Genomic DNA, 26,258 nt, shown 5'->3' on the forward strand with positions numbered 1-26,258 from the left:
CTCTCCACTCCTGCTGCTGAGCAGCCTCCGCTCACACATCAGCTAGTCTTACGCCATGGGTTGATGTAGATTCTTATGGGTCTCCTTTGTTACTTTTTCATTAGCACTCTTTCCAGCCAACTCTAAGGCTACGTTCACGCTGCAGGTCTTAATGCTTAACTCTGATTTTTTGATCAAATCCGATGTTTTTGTCTGCTCGTTCACACTACAATTAAAATACGACAGCAAACGCGCTCTAGTGTGAACGCTCAAAGCATGCACAAAAGAAGATGTCACACACAACGCGCTCTGTTCAGACCCAGAGCAAACAGTGTTGTTTGACTGATGGCCTTAATATAAAGACTTGTTTCAGACTTTGCGTTTCCCAATTTTGCTTTAAGTTATAAAGTTATTTTGTTATTTACATTTGGCCTAATAATGATCCTTACTGCTGTTTTAGAGGAGCGCTGCTTCAAAAGATAGTTGCAGATTTCTGCAGTACAAAGAAAATGTTCACGTTTCTCCAACGTTGTCTTCCCAACAGTTTCACTGACATCTACACGGGATGGCCAGGAAGCGTTCGCGATGTCTTCTCCGGAGCTGATAATTGGCGTCTGTCTTGTGTCAGTGACGTAAAAGACGGATTTAATGCGACCTGACCATCAAACAGCAGTCGCTTTCTGAAACATCAGATATGTATCGGATTCAGCACCACATACGAAAGTGATCCAGATCGGATTTGACAATATGGGATTTGTGCCGTTCACACTGTCACACCATGATGGGATAGATGGGTCTCATAGGGTCAAAAAAGTTGGATTTGATGGGCTTTCGCCTGCAGTGTGAACGTAGCCTAAGACTACTAATTGAAAACACGTGGCTCACTAGCACAAAAAACCACTAAAGCTAGGAAACAGTTATTTCAAAAGCATATGCTTTACTAACTATAAGAAGCTAACATTTTTAATAGCTCACCTGAGTGCCTGCATCATGCACACTGGCTGTGTCTTCAACACTGTAGCCCACACCGTTTACTGCATGTCACTGACTGGTAATCTGAAAGTGTGTGTGTTGTCCAACTGAACCATATCCTTTTGGTTTTTTATTTGGCAATATTGAGTTTGAAAATCATCAAGATGACATTTGCCATAATCTGGAGGTACTTAATGAACCGCAGACGCACAAAGATGCTTCTGTCGCCGTTTCACAGAGGTTTTTGGTTTCCAAGCAGTTTTCAGCCGAGTCCTCTGGGCTGCTGTTAAAGCTCCATGCTTGAGTTAGGACTTGGGTTTTGTGTTCTTCTACAAAAAGGTTTGAGAGACCATTTTATTTCCTTTTCTTTTCTTTCTTTGCACACTTGAAATGTATATAGTTGGTGTACTAATAGATCATCTAATGACTTTTATTTTACATGGAAGTCATTCTAAACTGTCCTTTTCTGTCTCATTTTCCAATTGGCTGTTCACCAAATCACTGTTCAGTTTGCTCCCCAATTTCAGGGGTGTCCCCAGTCATTACTGGGAAGAACAAAGGAACACACTGTTGGCATGTTTTATTTCATCTAGTGTGGATAATGATGAGTAAAAGACAGCTACCTTCACCATGCAAAACAACAGTGTGACACAAAGATGAGGTTATGTATCTCTGTGTTGACCATCAGTCAATATGACAAATTAAACAGCAGTGACATTTTATCTGGGTGGAGGTAAAAACCATTGTTATAAAGCGAAATGCCAGCAAGCATGGAGCTAAAATAAATAACAGTGTATTTTAGTCTGTTTGTTCTTGGTTTTGAGTGAAGGTACAGAAACAGTATATAAGTGCTGGTGTTCGGTTCAGCACCTGCACACTTGAAGGCTGAAGTTACAAGCTGACACTGATAACAGGGAAGATAAGGTAAGAGAGATACTCCCTACAGTATGTGACAAAATTTGATTCGATTTGATTGATGACCCTAATCATGACCTTTTGACCTCCCCCCTCCCCCCCGGAAGTGTGTAATTTGATCCCCTAAGCGCACCACCTGTTGTTGGAAAGGCCATCAGACTGCTGAACATGTCATAGACACCTCAGCTTCACTACTGGAACTTCAACATTATGCACTCCACACTGTATATAAATGCCACTTGTTTTGCACATATTCAACTCTGTATATTTTTATATATTTTATTTATTATTTTTTTACTATTTAATTTGTAAAAATGTATACACACACACACACACACACACACACACGTAGAAAAACATTTAGTATACACATCCAGAAATGCATACACTATTATATATTGTACATATATTTATTAGTTTCAGGTTGGCCATTCTTGTATTTTGCTCGTTTGTGTTGTTGTGTTTGCACATCTCTGTTGCTTGTGGGGCTCGCACACAAGAATTTCACTCGCATGTGCTGTGCCAGTGTGCCTGCACATGTGATGTGACAATAAAAGTGATTTGATTTGATTTGATTTGATTTGAAAAAAAAGAAAAAAGTTTTTAGAGGGAGGGAGGGTCTGCGGCATGGGAGGGGAATAAAAGCAGAGAGGAGGCCGTCACAATTTCTAGGCACAGACGCAAGATGGATCCTTTCATTCTGCAGCCCAGCAGCGTTCCTGTGTACTTGGACGGCGAAGAGATCTGCTCTCCCGAGGCCGCGAGCATGGGAGGCAACAGCTGGGGAGATCAGAGAGGGAGGGAGGGTTCCTGAAGCATAGGGGTGATGCAGCAGTTGAGTCTGTGCTGTATAGAGAGACAGAGCGGCAGTTAGTTTTCCACAAACTCATAGTTTGAATTCTGTTTCAATATTATGACAATTTTCTCTGTATTTCTTTTTTTTACAATAGCGGATGTAATTTTACTTTCTTAAGCTGCACCGGCGCTTGTAATGGGAAAAAAGAGTGACTTCCTGTAGAGAACCATTTCTTTCAATAGTATTTTATTTTCCTATAATACAGACGCAGTAAAAAACCTTTAAGATGATCAGCCTAGCAACAAATTGCATGTTTAGGCTACACCATAGCTTGTGATGAAAAGAAGAACTTTCTATCCGCTTGTAACCTACAGGCTGCCTACCCCGTATGTGTAAAAATGAATAAATACCCCTTAGTGAATACTTTTCTTTGAATACTACTTTTCCTTTTGAGAGTCCTTTTTACAAGGGACTGAAAAACAAACCATAATTACCATGACAGGCGATCTTGTTTCACACACACACACACACACACGCACACACACACACACACACACACACACACACACACGCACACACACACACACACACACACACACCGCGGGTCAAGGAGGAGAGAGACAGCAGATATCAGTTTTGTCTCAATGCTTATAACCTATAACGCGCCCCCCAAAAAAATATTATTATTATTAAAACATCTATATGAGGTAGGTTTTGCGCAGCCTGCTCCTTGGTAGAGTTTTTTTCTTCATTACTTTTACAATGGGTTTTCTCAATAGACAGAAAATGAAAATGATGACGCTGAGGAGTCAACAGCCGATATTATCACTGCTTGTAACCCGGTAAATAATTTCGTACATCTCCCCATAAAATAAGTCTTAGTGGAAAAAAGCTCATATTCGAATAAGTTTATTAAAGCACCCCCCTCTGTGGGAAAGAGTTTTTTTCTCAGAGTCAAGTTTAAACCATGAGGCGAGTTTTGTCAACAGGAGGCGAGTTTTGTCACGAGCAAGAACAAGGGCAGACAACTGTTGCCCATAAAGTAAAACAAATATCCGCCTCTAAGTCGTATTTTACCGTTGCAGAATGTGGAAAACAGACAGCCCTCACAAGAAGGCACCCAAAAAGGAAATTGGACACCCCAATTTTCTTATGCTAGATACTATGAGGCTTGAGTGTCCTAAAAATCACACTTTCTCCCTGATAAACAGTTTGATTACATTCTCGCATCATATCACAATTAATTCAGTTAGTTTCCCTGGCAAAAACAGCAGTCCTCACCAACAGAGGAGTTCAAGATATCCTCAACACCTCACCTCAGTATCACTGTCATTGGATAGAAGTGAGAGTCACTGACTCGTTGACTCAGTTCACAAGTTTTAAAACCTCCTCCAGAGTAAATAAACGTGGAGTTATTTGTCCTACAGTGTCCACTGTACTTAGATTTATGCACTTGAATTGGAAGTGGTAAGAAAACAGAATTCAGTTGACTGCAGTCTCAAATTTGCTGACATCTGGTGGTGAGATTTTACTTACTACCTCTTTAAGGAAGTGTGGCGTACAATAATTCCACCAAAAGTAAATAAAGTTCAAATAAATAATTAAAAGCCCAGAATTACCAGGATAATCACACCCATGATAAGTGTACATAAATTTCTGACAACGACTGTAAATGTAAAATGAATCCAGATTTGACCATAGCTTTTTTGTATTATCCCAACACCATGTCCTGTAGTGGCTTGTATATAGATAAGGATGATTTATTATATTTTTCCACCTCACCCATAACACTTACTACACCATGACAATAACCAGTAACCTGTAGTAGAAGTAACAGTGGCAGTAGTAGAAGCTATTTATTTATATATTTTAATGTTACCACAGTACCTCAGTCGCTCTTGTGTCATACAAATGGCCTCACATACCTACTGTGGTTCTTTCGTGCTGATAACACCTTTGAATTTCACTCCTGGGTCACAGTCCAGTGCCTTAACCACTATAGTTAACCATTAATTCTGTTTTTAAAAAGTCATCTTGATCTGTTTTAGCAGAAAATCGGAGAAAAAAGCTGAATAACTAAGCATACTCGTACATAGTTGTAGGTTGAGTGTTTCCATTTTGCTTTTAGTTCAGAGGATGTTTTAAATTTTCTGATATAAAGATACTAGCTTTATGGCCACTTGCGTCATTTGCTTGTTTAACTGTGAGTATCTACTGGCTTTACAGTCATGAAACATGCTATGTAAGGCTTTATATTGTCTTTTCATTCAGTGGCACTGTAGCAACATGAACAAGATGACTGTAAATAAATATGCCAAAAACATGTAAACCATATTTACTCCATATAGAACAGATCATCTGGTTTGATTTTGTTTAAATTACTTCATAAATAAACACAATTACACAATTCTGAGGTCAAATGTAAACAATTTTCACTTTTCTTTTTAATCAGCTTAAGTCAAACTAAGCCCTCTTCTTTCCTTTTTGTGGATACAATTTTTCTGATAAGCCTAAATTTCCAGTTGCAAACTGAATTTCTATTGCTTTTGGATATGATGACATCACTGTCATGGTATGATCCACAAAATATCAATTCAATTTCTCAGTTGTTCATTAATTTCAAAGCATCCTAATTTAACAAGTGATTGTGATACTTTATAAAAGTCTGTCATTTATTTATGAGGATGGTAGGGCTGCAGCACTAACCATCCTAATGGTCATCACTCTGGGAGCTATTATAGTTACTAATCTCATAAGCCTCAAAAGACTGCCCTGCTCACCTCATCCAAAATCCTGTGCTCCACCCATTAACCCGTTGAAGTCAAACGGGTCCCTGTAAAGATGTCACTGTTTTGCAGATCATTTCTGAAATTGTTAGTTCTAGACTGGATCAGTTCTTATGTGGGATCCAAACTATCCAAACAACTAATCACAGTCAAGTGTCCCTGCAGTTGCTTCACTCAAGCTGTATTATTTTATATCCATTGTTCACATATTATGATATCTGTTTAGGTTCTCAGCCATCCACGTCATGGCAGTCTTGAGACCTTGTCTTTGAGTGTTGGACCTCTTTTTACCGAAAGAAATCCGGTTGCCTTCTTTTCAAGTGCTCAACACTAGTGGATGATTGCAGAATTGGTTAGGAGAAAACTTTTTCAGTATCTAGCCAAGTCAAGACCAGGTACATAGACCTGCTCGAGAACCAGAGGAATTGGAACCAGAGGAATGTACTATAATGCAAGATTAATAGGTTAGAGTTATGCTCAGGTTAAAGTCAGTGTTCTGAAGTATCTTTTTACCTGCCTAGATCACTGTAATAACTTACAGATTCTCTGCCAGGGAAATATAATTTTTTGCAAGTGGTAATGCTGTACTTTACTAAAACCACTGAATAAAGCGCAAACTGTCCATCATATTGTTACAGGAATACCTGTGTATTGATTTGCTGATGCATAAAATGTATAAATGTTACCAGTAGATTAAAGTATCGCTTGCACTGCTGGAATTGCAGCGATTAGAACACAGAACTCTCATGAAGAGTACCTATTCAAGCAGTAAAATTGATTTCACTTTTTTATCTTTTATCTTTTTTAAAGTGATTCCCATTTTCCTTTATTAGATATTAGACAGGAGATGTGAATGTTTAAATGTTTCGGAGCTCTAATGTGCAGCTGTCACCTTAGAACAGCGGCACTCTGCAATAAAAATAATTAACTTGAACTAAAATGTAGTGTTAACCTCTTTATTTGTGTAAGTGTTGCATTTCACTGTTCTGTTTTGGGGTTTGTTTGTTTTTTTATGTTCTTGTGAAGATATGACCTGAGTCACACCGTGCCACTTGGTGAAGAGTGCTGTAAAAATAAAATAGGGGAGACATGATGGAATTAATGAAGGCCAGCTGATATCCAGCCTCCCCTAGCACTGCCCTCTGAACCCACTGCTCCTCCCCTCCCTTGCAGCTGAGCCTGCCACTGTTCTTTATAGAGTTTTAATTACCATTTTATCACCATCCTTATCATCTGTCTGTGACTGGAGTAGGTGGCACTCATAGGGATCACTTTTGTGGGAAAGAAGTCATATGACCTGTGAAATGCCCTTTTTTTTAACTTTGAAGTGAACATGCATAAAGCATAAGGCAGGAAGCTGGCCTTAGTGGAGAAAGCTGACAACCACCAATGTAATAGCTGTTATTTCTAACTGGGGTTTTAAGTCAGGCCAGCTAATGCAAAGAAAGCCTGGCTGTGTAAGTGTGCAGTCAACCCCTCAGGCCACTAGTGTTTATTGACAATATTACCTCTGATGGAAGTAGTCACATCATGCATGGGGCTGTACTCTGCTTGAATTCAGCCATATGCTGCAAAACTCTTTGGCCCTTCACAGTGCAAATGGATAATTAAGCAAGGTAAAGAAAATGGATAGTCTTCAGTGGCCAAGTTATTCACCTGATCTCAGTGTAGTAGAGCAGCCTTTCTGTTACTGAAGGCAAAATTGAATACAGAAATACAAATAAACAAGCAGAAACTGAAGACAGCTGCAGTAGCCTGGAAGAGCATCTCAAGAGAGGAAACACAGCATTTCATGAACTACAGGCGTTCTAGCCTTATGGCAGGCATTGACTGCAAGATTTTACATACAAGTAAAAATATAAGTAAAATATTTTAAAAAGTCATAATATTTAAAATGATGTTAGCTTGTTGAATTACTTCCAAGTCTCTGAAAATGAAGACATAAGTATCAAAATGGTTGTAAGCACTTAACAATGTATGTAATAATTTAGTTTTGAATAATAGATGAAAGCCTGCGCTTCAATCACATCTTTTTTTGTTCATTTAAGTTCTGCTGTGGTGGTGCACAAAGTCAAAATCACAAAAAAATAGTCATTGTCCAAACATTAATGGACCCAATTAAGGTGGTGACACCATTTCAAAATTGGCACCCAAAAACCCCCACAGTACCTACAAATTAGTTTTGTTTTCAAGCTTGCTGTAAAAATTAAATCAAATTAGCTTTTTAAATTAAGTCACTATTAGTCAAGTTTCAGATTGTGTTAATTAAAGAAACAAATTCCCAATGTATGATGATTATTTAAAAGTGCATTCTTATATTTTCAGGCAAGAAATACTTTACTTTTATCTTCAGTCAACATGAACTTTATTGTTTAAGGACCATACTTTTGTCTCCATATTTTCATCAGTCATAAATTTGGCTGGAAAAGCATCACACCATTTGCTCTAGTAAAAAGACTCTTGTGTGCCTGAGTAATTTCTGATTTATTCTGGTTATTTTTTACCACAGTGTTATGACCCAGTGATGTGTTTGTTGGTGTTGTGCCTCCCACCGGAGGATGGCTGGCGGTATTTTCCCTTTTTTCTCTCCTAGGAGGTGGACACCTGGGCGTGGCTGCTAGGTATCTGGGTGGAGTCTCTACATATCTTCGGACTGGATAATTGATGGACCACCTCCAGTACTTAACGTCCGGATGACAGTCACCTGGGAGTGCTTTTTTTTTGGAACCCCGTTGACTCGGTCACGGAGTTGTGTGTGTTGTGTCATTACAGTATAGGCTGGAGTATTCACATGTACCTCTAGCCTTGCCATGTAGATAGTTGTAAATAAGTTAACAAGTGGCAGTCACTTTTTTTTTTCCTTTGCTGTATATCTTTCACTGTCGCAGCCTAGTAGGCGTGAGAAGCCGTTTTCTTTTGCTGAACAAGTTTTCTCCTGTTTTTGTTAGATAGTTAGGTAAGCGACTTGTCTTTTGTTTTGGCTTCTTTTTATTTTGGTGTAGGGAAGTGTAGGGATGGTTTGTAGGGAGTTTTGTTTATTGTTTTGGCATTGCTCACTGCCGATGAAAATAAATGGCTGCTTAAATAATTGAAAAAAGTGTTGTTGCTGAAGTTTGTGCGTGGGTGGGGAGTGAGTGGGGCAAACTTTTTGTTACGTTTATGTTTCTGCCGGGACCAGAACGTAACAACAGCATCACTAGATGTTCTTAGATGAGGAACATGTGCTTTGTCTGACTCATTTTTCTTTCTGCCTTTAATCATTTATCTTGTAAAAGTCTACAGCTGAGAATGTGGTACTCGACCCTCTTGGACATTTCTTTTTCTTTCTCAGTGCAGATGAATCAGTGATTTCTGTGCATTAGATATTACACTGCTCCTGTACGTTAATGCTCCTTTGTGTGACAAGACCTGAAAATTACACTGATTGCTTTTCAAATGTGAACGTGAGATTGCATGTAAATATAACTGTGGGCAATTTCCAAGGTTGAAATGTTAATGCAGTCAAGTTGAAATTCACTGAATCACACCAAGAGAGTTGTGATATTGTGCAGAGAGAATACCCTTAGATGACACATGTATATGTAAAAGTAGGTGTAATTGTCCACATCGCATAATAACACTGGGAATGACTAAGAAATTCAAATTTAATTAAAATCATTGCTAGTATAAAATTATTCAGGCTAAAAAACCCAAAACAAAACGCATTACTGGAAAAAAAAATCATTTTTTTGAGTTCAGATAATGTAGTATTTTCTAGACTTCTGTATATGGACTATGTATCTTTTTTTCTTTTCCTTCAGCTTTCAGCTCCAAGTATTAAGAAATAATATTATAGTATAAAGAAATGTAGTAAAACTAAGAGGATGCATTTTTTTATTAGGAACTTGTAGGCTTGATAGTCTAAACACAACATTTATTTGATAGTTGAACGTGTTGCTCTGGCACAGCTACAAGCCATGTGAGCTCGTAGCCCCTCCCACTAGGATGTACTACCACAGTCGACCGTTGTAAAGCAGCCGCAAATCAATAGCAATACAAAAACCCTCAAAATCATTGAAGAACATTTTATAACCGAACACCCAATACAGATATACTGAATATCACACCATATCAGATCACCAAATTAACACTGGGTTACATTAACATTTTACCACAACTTCACCAGATGTAGCTAAAAAAACTAAACTCATGTCCAGCCCAGTGGGACAGCAAGGAAAGATGACAAAAAACAGTTGCTTACATGCGGTTTAGAGGGTCAAGCTGAAATTGAAGCAGCCATTGAAAGAGGTGAAGAGAGAAAGATGACAGCTTGGTCAGCACTAGTTGCCTCTATAATGTATGCAAATACATGCAGGTCGGAATCTCCGCCCCTTAAGCGCACCCCCGGACAGTGCCAGCAGATTGAAACTGAAAAACAAAAATGTGATACAAAAAATGTAGTTTCAATTAATTGTTTTTTCACTATCATTTTTTTAAACTTTCAATACAAGAGTACATTTATTTCAGTTACAATATTGTTTTTCAGTTTCATTTTAAGGTGGCATGTATTTATGTATTTATTTATGTATTTAAGTATTTATTGTCATTGTCAGAGAACAATGAAATTGCGTTTGGGGCTTCCATACAACCCGTAAATAAAATAATGAAGAAAATAATAAATACCCCTTAAAACCCAAGTGTAAATATTTAACCCAGTGTGACTCCAGTACAACAAGACAATCCTTAGCAACAACATGAGAAAATGACAAGTAATGTTCATAAGAAATTCAGACAAAGACCTGAGAAACATGACAAAATACAACAATGCAACCCATTCAATATTATTGTACTGTGAGATATGATATCAGATATGATAGTTATCTATTTAAGAAAGAGGGGGGGGGGGGCAGGAGGGGGAAGAGAATAAAGATATGATGCACCAATGCAGACCAGTTCATTGCTATTAAGAAGTTGGATATGGTTATTGTCCGTGAGAGGGGGGCAGAGAGTTCAGGAGCCTCACAGCCTGTGGATACAGGCTGTTGGCCAGTCTGGATGTTCTGGCCTGTATAGACCTGTACCTTCTCCCTGAGGGCAGCAGATGGAAAAGGTGGCGCGCAGGGTGATGTTGGTCCCGCAGGATACTGTGCACCCTCCTCAGACAGCGAGTGGGGAAGATATTACTGATCTCTGGCAGACTTGTTCCAATAATTCTGCCAGCTTCTTTCACCACCCGCTGGAGTGCTTGCTGATCGGCCTTGGTGCAGCTGGGGAACCACACTAGAAATCCATACGTCAGAACGCTGCTGATGGCACAGTTGTAGAAGTTCAGCATCAGAGATCTGGGAATGTGTGCGCTCCGCAGTCTCCTCAGGTAGTAGAGGCGCTGTTGGGCCTTCCGTGCAACTGAGGTGATATGGTTGCCCCAGGACAGGTCCTCGGTCACAGTTACCCCCAAGAATTTAAAACTGCTCACCCTCTCCACCGCCTCACTGCCAATGAAGAGAGGCAGATGGTTGTTATGACCCTTCTTCTGGAAATCTACAATGATCTCCTTGGTCTTTTTGGTGTTTAAGACCAAGTTATTGTCGTGGCACCATGACTCTCTAAATTGTTTTGATTTATAATTGTCGCATTTGCAATAACTTTACTTTGTTGGATTGTAAGTTTTAATGTTTTCATATATTTTTTGGAAAAGTGTTTTAACAATACGTTGCATTAATGCATAGTTTGTATGAGAGAGATGTTTTATTTTTTGTCATTTATGTCAAATATGACGTCATCAAACTTCTAAGTTGTGAATTAAAGCTAGAACAGCATAATTAATATTTGAGTTGCTGACCCTGTCTGTTGACAGGTCTGGTTTATTGTACACTGGATTGTTCCTGAGGTGCGAGCCTTCCCACCTGGACTTTGAAAGACTGAGATTCGCTTCTTTCTTGATGATCTGCTGCACTTTGCGTTGTGGTAGGACTGTATCACTCACACTTTCACACACAGCTGGTTATAACACCACTGACTGACATTCTCTCACCCCTATTTTCTTTCACACCCTGGGAGTTTTTGGACTTTACCCCTTGGACATGTTTTATTTGGGACTTTAAATGATAAGCTGTTGTGTAGAACATTCTCCACATGTGAAAGGTGTGTGAGATTTTCATCTGAATGAACACTGAATTTGTGTAATCTGCTTTCTATAACAGTTAAGGAGTCAGGTTACTAGGGTGTCCCAACATTGAGATCAAAAGTTACTATTTTTATGTGTTTTCCTTTGCTTTCATTTGTTGTTCTTTTCTACAATTGTAAATCGCCTTTAACCTGTGGTTGTCAAACTCGTGCTTTATTTCACTAAAGCCGGTTTGTTCTTTTGAGTTACATTCTTGTCTCTGTGTCTCATTAAAACACATCCCTGTGCTTCTATAGTCGAACCTATTGGCCCATTAATATATTCTTTAATTAATAATAATTAATATTGTTTTTTCCTGTTACTGTGTTACACAACCATGTCCAGGTACAGTACACAATGTTCCTGCTTAAACGGTGCTCAAACCGGTGCTTAAAGAATGGAGAACACAAACTTTGTCCAAAAACCTCTCATGTTCAGCTGTTTTTTGTAAAAAGATAACAATGTTAGCCTTTTCTACAGCTGTGGGGCATATATGGTATCACTCTTGGCTGGAAGCAGTGCTTAAACAATGGAAAAAACACAAACTTTGTCCAAAAACCTCTCATGTTCAGCTGTTTTCCACTTTTTCTTTGGTCATTTTAGCCTTTTTGGCCAGGGTGAAGGGAGCATCTGCCATCAAACAAGAGGACAGCCGCATGTAGCTATGATGGTGTTTGCTAGTTCACCTTACATGCATTAATGTAATCACGTGGTTAGCCTACTCAACGTAAATTACACACGAACAACATTAAGCTACTCACTCAGAGAAGAACGGCTGCTGCTGCATCATCATCCTCATCATTTCTGCTACACTGGCAGGGCTAGGGGCCAGGACTCTCCTCTTCGGGTTTTTGGGGGATGTTGCTAACTCCGGGTCGATAACAGGCACCACACCCGCAGTAGATGTGCTCGGTGTGAGGTCTCGCAGCAAGCTATCAAATACGGCGCATTTCTCGGCTTTTAAAAAAACCGCTATGCGTCGCCAGGTGTTTCATCGGATTTGAGGTGTTACCTCCTTTGACAGTGTCACAGTATCAGCTTAAAGCACTTGTTGCTGCTGAGTTTGCATCTTTTGCTGTGAAGTACAGCCAGACTTTTGACCGCTTCGCCTTGGGCGTTTTTAATCTGTAGCTCTGCTCTAAAAGAACGTACGTATCTGGGCCCGCCTACTACGCTTGCAAAGGTAAAATGATTGGCTAGAAGCCAAAGTGTGTGACAGCTCAGGAAAATAAAGCACCGAAATGTGCGCTGCTTTTCGGTCTGGTTACTACCGTTTACGGCACCGGATACCGGTACCCATCCCTACATATAACAGACAATCAACACAGGACGACATAAAGTGCAATGTGCAAAAATTGTAAAAAATCTAAACAAAGACAGAATAAAATGATATTGTGTGTGTGTGTGTGTGTGTGTGTGTGTGTGTGTGTGTGTGTGTGTGTGTGTGTGTGTGTGTGTGTGTCTGCAGCTGTTCTTTGTGTTGTTGCTGCATCGTTGCCTCAGGGGGAATGTTGTGTGTGTAACCCGGGTTAAAAAGATGCATAAATAGTAAAAGATAAGTGAAGTCTGAGAATATAAATATCAAAGAGTTCATTTATTTAAATTTTCTTGTTTATTAAAAAGGTAAAAGTTCATGTAAAATGATTAAAAACATGTTTGCATTGTTTAAAATAAGTTATCTTTTTTTTCTTGTGAATTGTTTGTGAGAACTGTAATTTCCTACGGGGATAAGGTCTGTGAACGTAACACAGGGTGGAGAGGAAAAGGAAAAAAAGAGAGCGCGAGGAGAGAGGGCGGTGGTGCGTGAGTTACACGAGCATCCAGAGAAGTTAGCTTAGTAGTAAGTGTGTTTTGACTTTTCGGACAGATAAGTTAGTGTCGGTAAGCTAGTGACATGACACGTAAAGTTTCAGCGTGAGTCTGCTGGACTGTGTGCTTTGTTTCTTGCGGCCGTGCACGTTAAAGTTAAAGTGAGGCTAACCCAGCCGTTCGCTAATAAGGACTACTGTAGGCTGCTGTTTAGCTAAAGTTGTGGAACATAACAAGCTGCAGAGGATCGTTACCGAACTGGATAACGACGGACACACCCCAGATAGTCACTCAGAGTACCTCTGGCAACGTGGGAAGCTAAAACAGGTAGCTTGTGGAGCAGGTGGAGATCACGGACCTTCCTCATCTTTGTGCTGCTGCATTCAGAGCGGAGTGTTTCTGAAGGAGCTGAGGACAACTTGTTGCCTGGATTAATCTGGTGGGAATTGCACGTTTCACAAGGTACTGAGTTTATTTATTTTTTGCTCGTTGAGTGAAGAACTTCCGGTTGTGAGATCGTTTTGGATTTATTCTGGAGCAACACAGGCCTGCAACGTAGGGTTTATCTCTGCCGGCTTTAGGTTTAGTTTGGGACTCTAATTGTTTTATCACTGGTGGTTTACACTGTATGTGTGGAGATTCTGTGTACAGTGGGTAAATTGCTGTGTGTGTTTTTGGTTTGCCTGAATACTGAAATCTGCCATTTTATTATTTTCTTGTTTTCATTGTTTGGTAAATTAAAGGAGGGTTGCAAGGCTCTACTTTACATGGTGTATGACATGATTTACTGCACTGTAGACACTCGTGTTCATTTTCACGTGTAGTGCTGCTGTTAAGGAATAAGCTTCATTGATCCCAGAAACAAAAGAGAAGTTAGCTTAAAAATATCGTACGAGAGTACACTAGAGAAAGAACCCAAAGCCCATTTATTTAATGGTATTGAGTAAATGAGGGCTACATGTGTGTGTGTTATGCAGACTAGCAGAGACTGCAGCTGTCAGCAGCCACACACACTTTCTATTCTTCAAATCAAATCACAGTGAAACATGTTCACTGACAGCTCAGCTTCAGCATCGTCTTCATGCTGTGACTGCAGCCGTTCAACTCTGTTTGTCTTTAACCCAAATCATCACAACGTGCAAATATAATCATCAAAATGATGTGACTGGAAGGATGCAGCAGTCTGTGCTCCACCTTTCTCCTCCACACCTGCAGGTGGAGAACATGGATGCATGAATCTCTACAGAGTTCTTTGAATATTATCCGTCTCATCAGTTTTCAGTGAACAAAACTCCTCACAGAGCCAAAATAAGCAGTTTGTATCCAACATAACTCAGCTGGACTCTGATGCTCCGTATAACAGCCACACATGAGTCTGGATTCACTCAAAGCATTGAACAAACTTTATTGGAAATGAAGCTTTTGGACATTTGTTCTCTGATATTTGCTCTTCAGCTCGAGTCTCCATCAGTGGGAACATTTCCTGATTCAACTTTTCTTCTGTTCAAATCAAACTCCATGAGAATCAAAGTGTGAATCAGAGTCCTGATGATCAGATTCTATAGAAACATGGAGACTGTAGAGGATTTACACTCAATATGTTCATTTGTTCCCTTCAAGAAAAATCAATCATTCATCCAATAAAATCAGTCATTGATCAGTTTGATTGACAGGACAGATGATCAGAGGTGCAGAGTTTTTACCTCCATAATTCAGACTGGGACTGAAGAATGGGTGGAGTTTGTGAGTGAAGGAGCAGCCAGTAAAGGAGTAGATCAGAGCTGCAGCACCTACATCATAAAAGGAGACCAGACCCTCCTCATAATCCACAAACACCCCCACCTTCTCAGGACCAGGATGAAGACAGAGACGGACTGAAGGGTCAGCAGCAGCTTTGTACTCATTTCCATTTCTCAGCCACACAGTCCAGAAACCATCCTGAGGACTCAGTGTGATTCCTCCCTTCCTGTTGATCGACTCTGTGGCCACTCCTAAAATCCACTCAGTCTTTCCTTTAACCTGAACCTCAAAGTAAAATCTGCCTGAAGAGAAACTCTGCTCTCCTAAAACATTAGCACACAGAGAAAATCTCTCTGGGTTGTCTGGAAGATTCTTCTTCACATCACTATGATAAACTTGTTTTCCATCATCAGACAGGATGAGATTAGGATGAGCTGTATCAGGATCCAGAGTCACATCCACCTCATGCTGCTGCACCCTCTGCAGCTCAGCCTCTAACAGCTTCTTCTTCATGAGTTTCCAGACTGTCTCCTCCAGCTGAGCCACAGCTCTCCCCACAGTCCCCTCATATGATGGTGGATGAACTCTGACCTCTGTCCAGTCCTTGCTGGGTGGAGCAGCTTTCAGGGAGGAGAAGCTTTGGAGGAGGTGGAGGTGGTCTTCAGAGCGTGAGAGCTGCTCCACCTCAGAGCTTCTCTCCATCAGCTCAGAGATTTCCTGTTCCAGATCTTTGATGAGACCTTCAGCCTGTTTCTCTGTAGCTTCCTGTTTGTCTTCGATCTCCTTCATGAGCTCCTTCAGGCGTCTCTCAACAGACTCCATCAGAGCCGTGAGGACCTGAACACCTTCTGCTTTCTGTCTGTCTGCAGCATCTTTACTCATCTTCACCGACTCTGTGATCTCCTGAATCTTCAGTCGTCTCTTCTGGATCATCTGCTGAATCTCAGCCTCTGTCTTCTCCAGCTCTGCCTTCTTTCCTTCATATTCTTCTCTCAGAGGAACAAACTCGTGGTTCTTGTGGTCTAAAACAGAGCAGAGCATGCAGACACATGTCTGGTCGGTCTTACAGAACAGCTCCAGGAGTTTATCGTGCTTCGTGCACATCCTGCCTTCCAGGTTCTCCACAGCATCAACCAGCTGATGTCTTTTCAGACGTTTCACTGTCAGATGAGGCTCCAGGTGAGTCTGACAGTAGGAGGTCTGACACACCAGGCAGGACTTCAGGGCCTTCAGTCTGGTTCCAGTGCAGACGTCACAGGGAACTTCTCCTGGTTTGGCAGCTTGTTGCTCTGAGCTGCTGCTGCTGGCTTTCTGCTGAGCTTCACGTCTGAACTGAGCAACCATCTCAGAGATGAAGGTGTTGACCCTCAGCTGAGGTCGAGTGTAGAAAGTCTCTTTACACATGGGACACTGACAGCTCTGATTCATGTCCCAGTGCTGACTGATGCAGGTTTTGCAGAAGTTGTGTCCACATGGTGTAGAGACTGGATCAGTGAACACATCCAGACAGATGGAGCACAGAAACTGATCTTCAGATCGCAGATTGCTGGCAGCAGACATGTCTGCACTCTGAGGGAGAAAGAAGAGAAACATTTGATTCAAAATTCACTTTAAATTTCATTTTACAAAGAGAGAAACAAGCGTCAGTAGTCTGAGGAGCTTGGAGAGAAAAGCGTCTGGACTTCTTTGAGTTTCTTGAAGACGTTTCATCAGAGAAGCTTCTTCAGTTCTCAGAGTAACTGGTGGAGACCCAGCAACACACTCAGACACAAACTGGTTCATCCAAACACAAACCTAACATCGTAGTGTCTGCTGTACAGTGCAGCGTCCAGATGGACAGGATCAACGTTTGGGGATGAAGATAAATACAGTCGTTACAAAGATGTGAAATTGTTTCTCTGTTTTACAGAAGGTCCAAGATTCATCCAGATCATTTGTATACTTGAATAAATCAGTTTGTTGGATATTTTCCATCAATCACTGTGAAGTAAACTTCGACCTTGTTGGTGACTGAATACTTCTTATTGTACGTCCAGATCAACGAGCCATTAATATTAAACAGTGACTGTTCCAGTAGAGCTGACAGTGAGGAGGACGATGAATCACAAACCTCAGAAATGTGTTATTAACTGTTGATCCAGTATTTTAATGGCATTGATGAGAACATGTTTATTCAGAGGTGTCTGTATATTTGGTCCATTTGTGCGTCAGTAACTGTCCTGTTTTCTCTCACAGATACTGGAACATCCTCACAAACTCAGGATGTGGAAGAAGATGAACTTTTCCAGTCACTCGCTGGGATACATCATTCATGTTATTCTGGATCCTCAGAAAACATTGATTTATTTTTGTGTTTCACATATTTGTTTGTCCAAATCAAAGATTGATGTTAGTAGAGAAGAAGCCACCATGATAAAGCCTGTGTGTGAAAATGAGATCAGTGGATTTGATCAAAATCCCATTTAAGGAGGAATTCTGTCCTCCAGTTTGTTTAAATAAGCTTTGGGATTAAACAGCATCATCTATGTTTGTGTCTGATGACATGTTTGATCCAGGTCAGCTTGAATATCACAGCTGATGTGTGGAACTCTGACATGTTTAAAGCCTGATTATCAGGATGATTCAAACACATCTGTCTAAATAATGAGATTCATGTTTCCACACAAAGTTATAAAGTGCAGCATCGACTGTTTTCTGAATGATTGAGGATCATCTGTGACTCTTACAGGATACAGTAAGTCAGATAATCTTTGTAAAATGTGTGAATGACTTTTTGAAGTACTGACCAAAATCTGCTGGTTTACAGTATCAAAGGCTTTATATCAATAAAGAATAAATAGGTGTTTTCACGTCTGTAATCCTTATGATCAATCAGATCCAGAATCAATCTAATAGGAACAGTAAGTGATGAATAAATCACCCCAATAACATCCAAGATGGGGCCACGGTAGGCAGCCTGTTTCCTCAGCTCCCAGCTTTTTCCTTTCCTTTCTGTTTTTTCTTGTGCTTTAAGCTTTTTTTACCTGACACTCTTGGTCGTGTTTTATTTCTTGTGCAACGTGGACCCACAACTTTTCGTGAGAGTAGTAGTATGTTTTTTCTCCATACAGGTGACCCAGGAGTTTTGTTTTTTTTGTTTGTTTGTTTTTTTTTTTCTCTTCCCCCCCTTCTCACCGTCTCTTCTCCCCTTTGGTTTTCTTTCTCTCCCTCTCTTTCTTTCATTCTTTCCCCCTGTCCTATCCCACAGTCATGTCTGTCCCGTTTGCAACTGAAAATAAAATAAATTCATAATTATAATAAAGGTCAATCAAATGGACCAATATGGCAAGGCCATGATGATCCACTTGGTAAAATAAATCCTCTTGGCATCTTTCTTTGCCTCAAGACAACAATTCTGATGGCTATAGATCCAAACGGGACAAAAAAAAAAAAAAAGAGAGTAGTAGTATGTCTTCTACTCTTTTTGGGACTTTTTACCACCACTTCTGGAGAATCTGTAAGCCAAGCCATTGTTTACAGTAGGGAGCAGCTGCTAGCACTGAGCAACAGGAAAGTACTCCCGGAGGAGCGACCCAAGATTCCGAAGGAATTACGACGTTGGAGGAGGGGACGCAGGGCTGGAGTGAAGTACCAGGAAAGAAGGAGACGGTACAAACCAAGCATTCCATCCATTCTCATGGGTAATGTAAGATCGTTTCCCAACAAGATGGAAGAGCTAATTGCGCTAACCAGACTGCAGTGGGAGTACAAGCAGAGCAGCCTCCTCCTGTTCACTGAGACATGGCTCACGGACCACACACCGGACTCTGTCATAACTCTGGATGGCTTTCAACTGGTTAGAGCGCACCGGAATGCAATGGAGAGTGGTAAGAGCAGAGGTGGGGGACTAGCAATGTATGTCAGTGAGAGATGGTGTAACCCGGGACACATCACTGTGAAGGAACAGAGCTGTACCAAAGACATTGAACTGTTGGCAGTTAGCGTCCGGCCATACCACCTGGCCAGGGAATTTTCACACGCTATTGTGCTGACTGTTTACATCCCACCCTCGGCCGACGCTACAGCAGCCTGTGAGTACATTCACTCCACTGTCTCAGCTACAGATGGCACATCCGCAGTCCCTCATTATTATTTCTGGGGACTTCAATCATGCCTCACTATCTGTCACTCTCCCAAACTTCTCCCAGTACGTTGACTGCCATACAAGGGACAGCAAAACCCTGGATCTATTGTTTGCCAACACAAAGCAGGCTTACAGTGCATCACCCCTCCCCCCGCTTGGCCACTCAGACCACAACCTGGTCCTTCTCCACCCCACCTACACTCCTATGGTGAAGAGGAACCCCCCCACGAAGAAGGTGATAAGGGTGTGGTCTGAGGAATGCACTGAGGCCTTAAGAGACTGTTTTGAATGCACAGACTGGCAGGAACTCTGCAAGCCTCACGGTGAGGACATCGACGCCCTCACCCACTGCATCACGGACTACATTAATTTCTGTGTTGAGAACACTGTGCCTACCAAGAAGATACAGTGTTTCTCAAACAATAAACCGTGGGTCACCCCAGAACTGAAGGCCCTGCTGAACAAGAAGAAGAGTGCTTTCTGGTCGGGAGACAAGGAGGAACTTAAGAAAGTCCAAAAGGATCTTAAATACAAGATCCGAGAAGGCAAGGAGCACTTCAGTAGGAAGATGGGAAAACCAACTCCAACAGAAAAACGTCAGAGAAGTCTGGAGGAACATGAAACAAATCTCTGGACATTTCCAGGACAATGGAGGAGCCACAGTGTCTGCTGGCCGGGGGTGGGCTAACGACTTGAATCTGTTTTTTAACAGATTTGACAATGGCCCACTGATCACCTCTCCCACCCCCCAGGTTCCATTAACCCCCCTCCAGTTGCCGCCCCCCCCCCCTCCGGGTGCAATGCCATTGTCACCTGAGCTCTCCTCTCACCACAACCCTGCTTCACCCCTATCCACACATCTATCCACAACGAAGCGAGCCCCACCCCCCACTCCAGCCCAGCCTCACATCTCCTTCACAGCTGATCAGGTGAGAAATCAGCTCAAGAGGACGAAGGCAGCAGGTCCGGATGGAATCTGCTCCAGACTGCTCAGGGACTGTGCAGACCAGCTCTGTCAGGTGGTCCTGTACATCTTCAACCTGAGCCTGAGCCTGGAGAGGGTTCCTGAACTGTGGAAGACTTCCTGTGTGGTTAAGGTGCCAAAAATCGCACACCCCAGGGAGCCCAACCACTTCAGGCCTGTTGCCTTGACTTCTCATCTGATGAAGACCATGGAAAGGCTCATCCTGCACCACCTTCAGCCACTGGTGGGCTCAGTGTTGGACCCCCTGCAGTTTGCCTACCCTTCTGGAATTGGGGTGGATGACGCTGTCATCTACCTGGTACACCGATCCCTCTCTCACTTAGAGCAGACGGGGAGCACTGTGAGGATCATGTTTTTTGACTTCTCCAGTGCTTTCAACACCATCCAACCCGCACTACTGAGAGGGAAGCTGGAGGGAGCCGGAGTAGGCACACAGCTGACTGCATGGACCATCAACTACCTTACCAACAGACCACAGTATGTGAGGCTCCATGACTGTGTGTCTGAGGTGGTAATCTGCAGCACGGGGGCACCACAGGGCACGGTTCTCTCACCTTTCCTGTTCAGCCTTTACACTTCAGACTTCTGTTATAATTCGGACGATTGCCATCTACAGAAGTTCTCAGATGATACAGCCATCATTGGATGCGTATCAGACGGGAATGATCAGGAATACAGGGGGGTCATCAGTGACTTTGTTGGCTGGTGTGAGACCAACGTACTCCAAATCAACGCCGGCAAGACAAAGAAGATGATCATAGACTTCAGGAGGAAGTCACCCCCTACAACACCGGTGAACATCCAAGGGAAAGACATTGAGATAGTGGACTGTTATAAGTACCTGGGTGTTCACCTCAACAAGAAACTGGACTGGACTACAAATACAGACGTCCTGTATAAGGGCCAGAGTCGACTCCACCTGCTGAGGAGACTGAGGTCCTTCGGAGTCTGCAGGACTCTGTTAAGGACATTCTATGACACTGTGGTAGCATCTGCCCTTTTCTATGCAGTGGCCTGCTGGGGGAGTGGATGCACGGACAGGGACAGAAGCAGGATTGACAAACTGGTGCGGAGGTCTAGCTCCGTGCTGGGATGTCCCCTGGAGTCTGTGGAGGTGGTTGGTGAGGGGAGGATGTTAGTAAAGCTGACATCCATCATGAACAACCCACATCACCCACTGCATGAGTCTGTGAGTGGGCTGAGGAGCTCCTTTAGTCAGAGACTGAAACACCCTTGCTGCAGGAAGGAGCGCTTTGGCAGATCATTCGTCCCAACAGCAGTTAGACTCTATAACTCCTCAATCACGATGTCATAAGTCACTGGACACTGTGAACATCCACAGTCACCACTTCATGCATAATGGACCTTCATGTGTACGGACATGTGCAGGTATATGTCTGTATATGTATACATATGTATATCTAGTGTGTACATGTGTGTGTGTGCATGTCTATAAATAGGAATAGTAGTGGTACAATAGCTATATCAAGCTATATAGTTTATGTCTTCCATATTTCCAATTATATCCATAATCACATACTGTGTATGCTACCATTGTATATAGTGTATTATCTTACTTTTTTTCATTGATTGTACTTATTTGTATTTTTGTATTTCCTTCTGATATCTGTACCTGAGCTGAGGTGACGCAAAAATTTACCCGTTGTGGGATCAATAAAGTCTTATCTCATCTTATCTTAAACAAGAAGTGTTGAGTCAGTCTGAAGTCCAGAGCACAGCCTGAGTCCACAGTCCTGAGCAGAGCCACAGTGAGACTGAAGCAGCAGCTCGATGCTCCTACAGTGGATCTGTGGTTACATGAGCAGATTTCTATGGATCCAGTGTGACTGTGATGAGTCCTGATGAAGTGAACAGAGTGAAGATTTGTGTAGAAGCAGGAAGTGTGATCAGCTGCACTCACCACTGTTGCTGAGAGGAACCTGATGGACTCCAGTGAATCTTCTTTTAGAGACAAACAGGACTCGACTGCAGCTCTGCTGCTGCTCTCTCACACTTTCACTTCTGCAAAATGACGTTGGGCTTCTTGTTTTTCAGCTGTTGCTCCGCCTCTTCCTGCCTCTCCCTTTACAGGAATCAGCCGGTCTGTACTCAGTGACTGTGTGCAGCGGGTGGGAGGAGTGAGGAGTGGTGTGTGGGTAAAGTTCAAACAGTAATGACAGCCCATTTTAACTTTGGAGAAGCTCACTTGCGATTGTTCAACATGTTGTGTAGCGCTTTCGATTCCGATCTTGCAGCCTGCTTGAAAAAGAGAAAATTGCCAAACAAAAAATCTCAGTGCACTGTTAAAAATCAAAAAATATGAAGGCCTAGTTTTAGGACTTGTCTAAGCATACTCTTAGAATAATAGATCAAAACTGGCAGGTTCAAAGTGGTACCAAAACAAAATGCATCAGTAAATCTCCAAAACTTTCATCCACCAGTCACACCTCACACAACAGCAATATTCTATTACATAATGAGTTTTTGTTTTCCCCCATGTACCCAGATGTGTGTCATGATAAGACCTCCCCCACACATCAGAAACAAGAAACTCAATAATCTATTAGTCTCCACTCATCTGACCCCCTGCAGCATTCTGTTCACCCCTGCAATGATTCAATCATCCTTCCCCAAAAATAATACTAGTTCACTAGTCTGTGTATCACTTCTCAACCTACTAAGTGAACCGGACAAGATGATGTTAACAGAAATGCTTAAAATACTGTTTGATCTTCATGAGCTTCATTGCATGTGTGTTTGTGTTAGTAGGATTAATGCTTTTTTCTGTTTGTGTAATTTTGTGTACCTCTCCTCTTTGCGGTGGTCCAGACACTTTTCAATTCTCCACGCAAGGCAGTCGTTTTTTCTTCCCAGTTTCCTAAACCCAAATTTCATTCCCACACTAAAACAGCCTTCCTCCATGTCCTCCCTGCTCCTTCCACTGTGGTCTCATCTCATCTCCCTCCTTGCAGCAGTCCAGTGAGAGTCAGTTGTCTTTCAGCTTTGTCCTGTGTCTTTAACACTCTCATCTTGCCATTTTTGCGCCGAAAGTGGCAAATGTCCAACTCAGGCAGTCTTTTCAAAGTCCATTCACACACAGTGAAGTTGCAGCTCGTTGGAAATGCACATCCACCCATCCAGTCATGATGATGCCATTTTTATCCTTGCTGTCGCTGTCTTGCACAGCTGCTGCTGCTGCTGCTGGACCTTTTCTTCACTACTCAGGATGCTGCTGTGAGCTCTTGAGATCCATCTCGTTGTTCTGGAACTGCATTTCTGGTCTTCAGGGAGAGATTTTGGAGCTTGTGTTCTCAGGGTGACAAACACATGGAAGTTAAGCTGTAAAACAATTCAGCCAAAACTTGGCTTGAGTGTTTCTAATGATGTTAACCTATAATGGTGTTAACCTATAATTTTCTTCCGTCTGCTGCACGTGGAAAATTGATGCAGGTCTGCTCTTCACCTGCAAGTGACACACTGAGACATTTTGATCATTGTTCTCACTGCTTAAAACAACACATCTCCCCTCTCTGGTTCTGAACGCCCCTTTCTTAAAATCCAGAAAGTGAGACAATGCTGGTGGCCTGCAGTACCACCCTCACCCTCTAGTCGGAAACAACTGTTACACACATTTCTACACTCCTCTCTTTTTTTCTTTTTTTTCTTGTTTTGTTCCCCATTTTCAACATTTTGAACCCCAAAATCCAAAACATCCATTCAAAATCCAGAACATCCAGACTCAACAACTCCTTCTTCCCACTGCTGTCAGACTCTTGGACAGCTGACCTGTTTTAACAGTAATGTTTGCACATCAGGTCATCTTTCATATCAAGCTCACAGCTCCTTTGCACATACATCTACCTCACACTTACATTTAGTCTCCACTCATTTATTCATAGTATTTGTATTTTATCTTGTTCTATTTGTATTTATTAGCCTGCATCTGTGTGTGGACAGCACAGAGATCCACATCTGAAACCATCAACAGTCACATGTAGATCTGCTTCATCTTCAGCTCTGTGTTTCGTTTTTGTCTGATCTTCTCTGAAGCTTCCTGACAGTCAGCAGCTTTGACCTTTGACCCACATGAAGCTAACATGTGACACAGAGTCAGGACGCTCCGTGGAGATCCATCAGCACAGCAGAAACACGCTCGGGGTCATCATCTTTATAAACTTCCTGTGGATCCTACAGTCTAAGATCCAGAGCTGTCACTAGGATGGTTCAGTCATTTCTCATCAGCTACAATTAGAACTCAGAGCTGAGCAAATATAATCAATCACATGCTGTAGAAACATAGAAGTTTCTATCCTTCAGAAAACATCTGACAAAAAGATCTAAAAGTGTGTGAAGAGCAACACTTGTTGTTCTCTAAATGTTTGGCCACAGCTGTAGAAAACACTGTGAGTGTTGGTCAGTAATTACATTTAATTTAATTTCTCTTTGTGCAGGTGAACACTGTCCAATCTTCTATCTAAATGACTGCTTTGTCTTTAAAAAGGTGAAGAGCCTGAGGCCGGTGACCTTTCCCCGAGTACATCCTCACAGCGGCTCACAGGACCAGGCCTCACTCCTGTCCTGCCAGAGGAGAAGCTTCAGACATCTGATCAGTGGAGTATTAGTAACACAGAAAACTAAAGAGGACACATGTTACTTTCATCTTTATTTATTTTATACATCTGTCATTGTTAGACATGAGGTTCACTGAAATCATTAGTTTTGTCAGATTTCTCTCCCTCTTCCATGTGACTGTGTCAGCTCGTCAGCATCTGTTTGGGACGAGAATGCACCATGAAGTAATGAAAAGTACCATTAAAAGCAGGAGAGGTTCTTATATTACAGAAGAAGAGATTATTGTAAAAAACTATCTCAGTGCCATCAATGATTTAGGAACCTGAGAGAGGACTTGGTAAAATAAGACGTTCTTATAACTTCACCCTGTGACGGGCCAAGCTGCGACTCTCAGGGATGGTGATGTAGGTACAGAGCATGTGAGAGTGCGGTCCAGGAAATGTCTCTTCCAAAACTAGATGAAGGCACAAGGGGATCAATGTCAAGGCATTGAGATTCGACATCTTCATCCTTCAGTGGAGACTCCAGAACACCTGGGTGGGTATCATGACAGACAACAGAGAAGAAATCCACGTTGAGACTTGGGAGGAAGGAGTGCTGGGCACAGAAGAGATGAAGAGTATCTGAGATGATGAGAAATCCATCTTCCTCCAAGCTGTGAGTACATCATAGTAAATGTGTCACACCTGTCCAAACCTCCCTCCACAGACGCTCAATTCTACATTTGAAAAATACAGAAACGTTGTCAAAGGTCAGTCGCAGACTGACAAAGAACAGCCAACAGCAATTCAGCTGGAGCCAGTCATGATGAAATAATAATGTCAGTTTGATCTGAAGAGCTTCAGCACCTCTGGTTGTGCTTTTCCCACTAAGAAAGCTTCCACATCCTCTCACAGTGAACATCACCTCAGCAGGCTCTGGACCATATCAGATTTTGAAATAAGTATTCAAACAACAGGACACACAAAAACTATTCAAATACCAGACTGACACACTTACAGCACTGAACAAATCCTGATGAGTCCATGTTTAAAAATCACGAGACTAACTTCAGAATAGATTTAACGGAGCTTTGCTCACATGAAGGCAAAGTGAGCAAATCCAAATCTTCTGATCCAGCCAGAAAAAACTCAAGTGCAGTGCTGTTGTTGCATTAATGTTTGGGAAGTAACCATCCTCTCCTCAGACACAAGAGACCCTTTAAGACCAGCCTCGCAAAAGCAGTCACACTGAATGAGAAAGGAGTGGACAAGTTCAGACTTTTGACCTGGGCTTGGGTGTGTGCTGTGGGTGGTGCGTTAAAGATTGCTATACTTTTACTTCTCATGCGCCCATACCAGCTCTAACTTCCCTGTGAAATAAAAAAACAGCAACGGAAAACACCAGCTTGAACTCCTTTAAAAGGATGGCTGGAGGTCCACAGTGTTGAATTTGGT

The 26,258-nt window shown here is 41.9% G+C and overlaps 1 protein-coding gene across 1 annotated transcript; it reads right to left on the minus strand.

Moving 5' to 3' along the window:
- Window positions 1-14,782: 14,782 nt before the first annotated feature.
- Window positions 14,783-16,739, minus strand: LOC146712148 (E3 ubiquitin-protein ligase TRIM21-like). The gene has a single exon (XM_085441792.1). The coding sequence runs from the start codon at window positions 16,733-16,735 to the stop codon at window positions 15,053-15,055; it is 1,683 nt and encodes a 560-aa protein (XP_085297918.1). The 5' UTR covers window positions 16,736-16,739; the 3' UTR covers window positions 14,783-15,052.
- Window positions 16,740-26,258: the final 9,519 nt, after the last annotated feature.

Source organism: Copadichromis virginalis, linkage group LG3 (genome assembly GCF_057382275.1).
Source record: "Copadichromis virginalis isolate Kocher_CV1m ecotype Utaka linkage group LG3, C_Virginalis_male_GT1.1, whole genome shotgun sequence".
Taxonomy (NCBI): Eukaryota; Metazoa; Chordata; class Actinopteri; order Cichliformes; family Cichlidae; genus Copadichromis; species Copadichromis virginalis.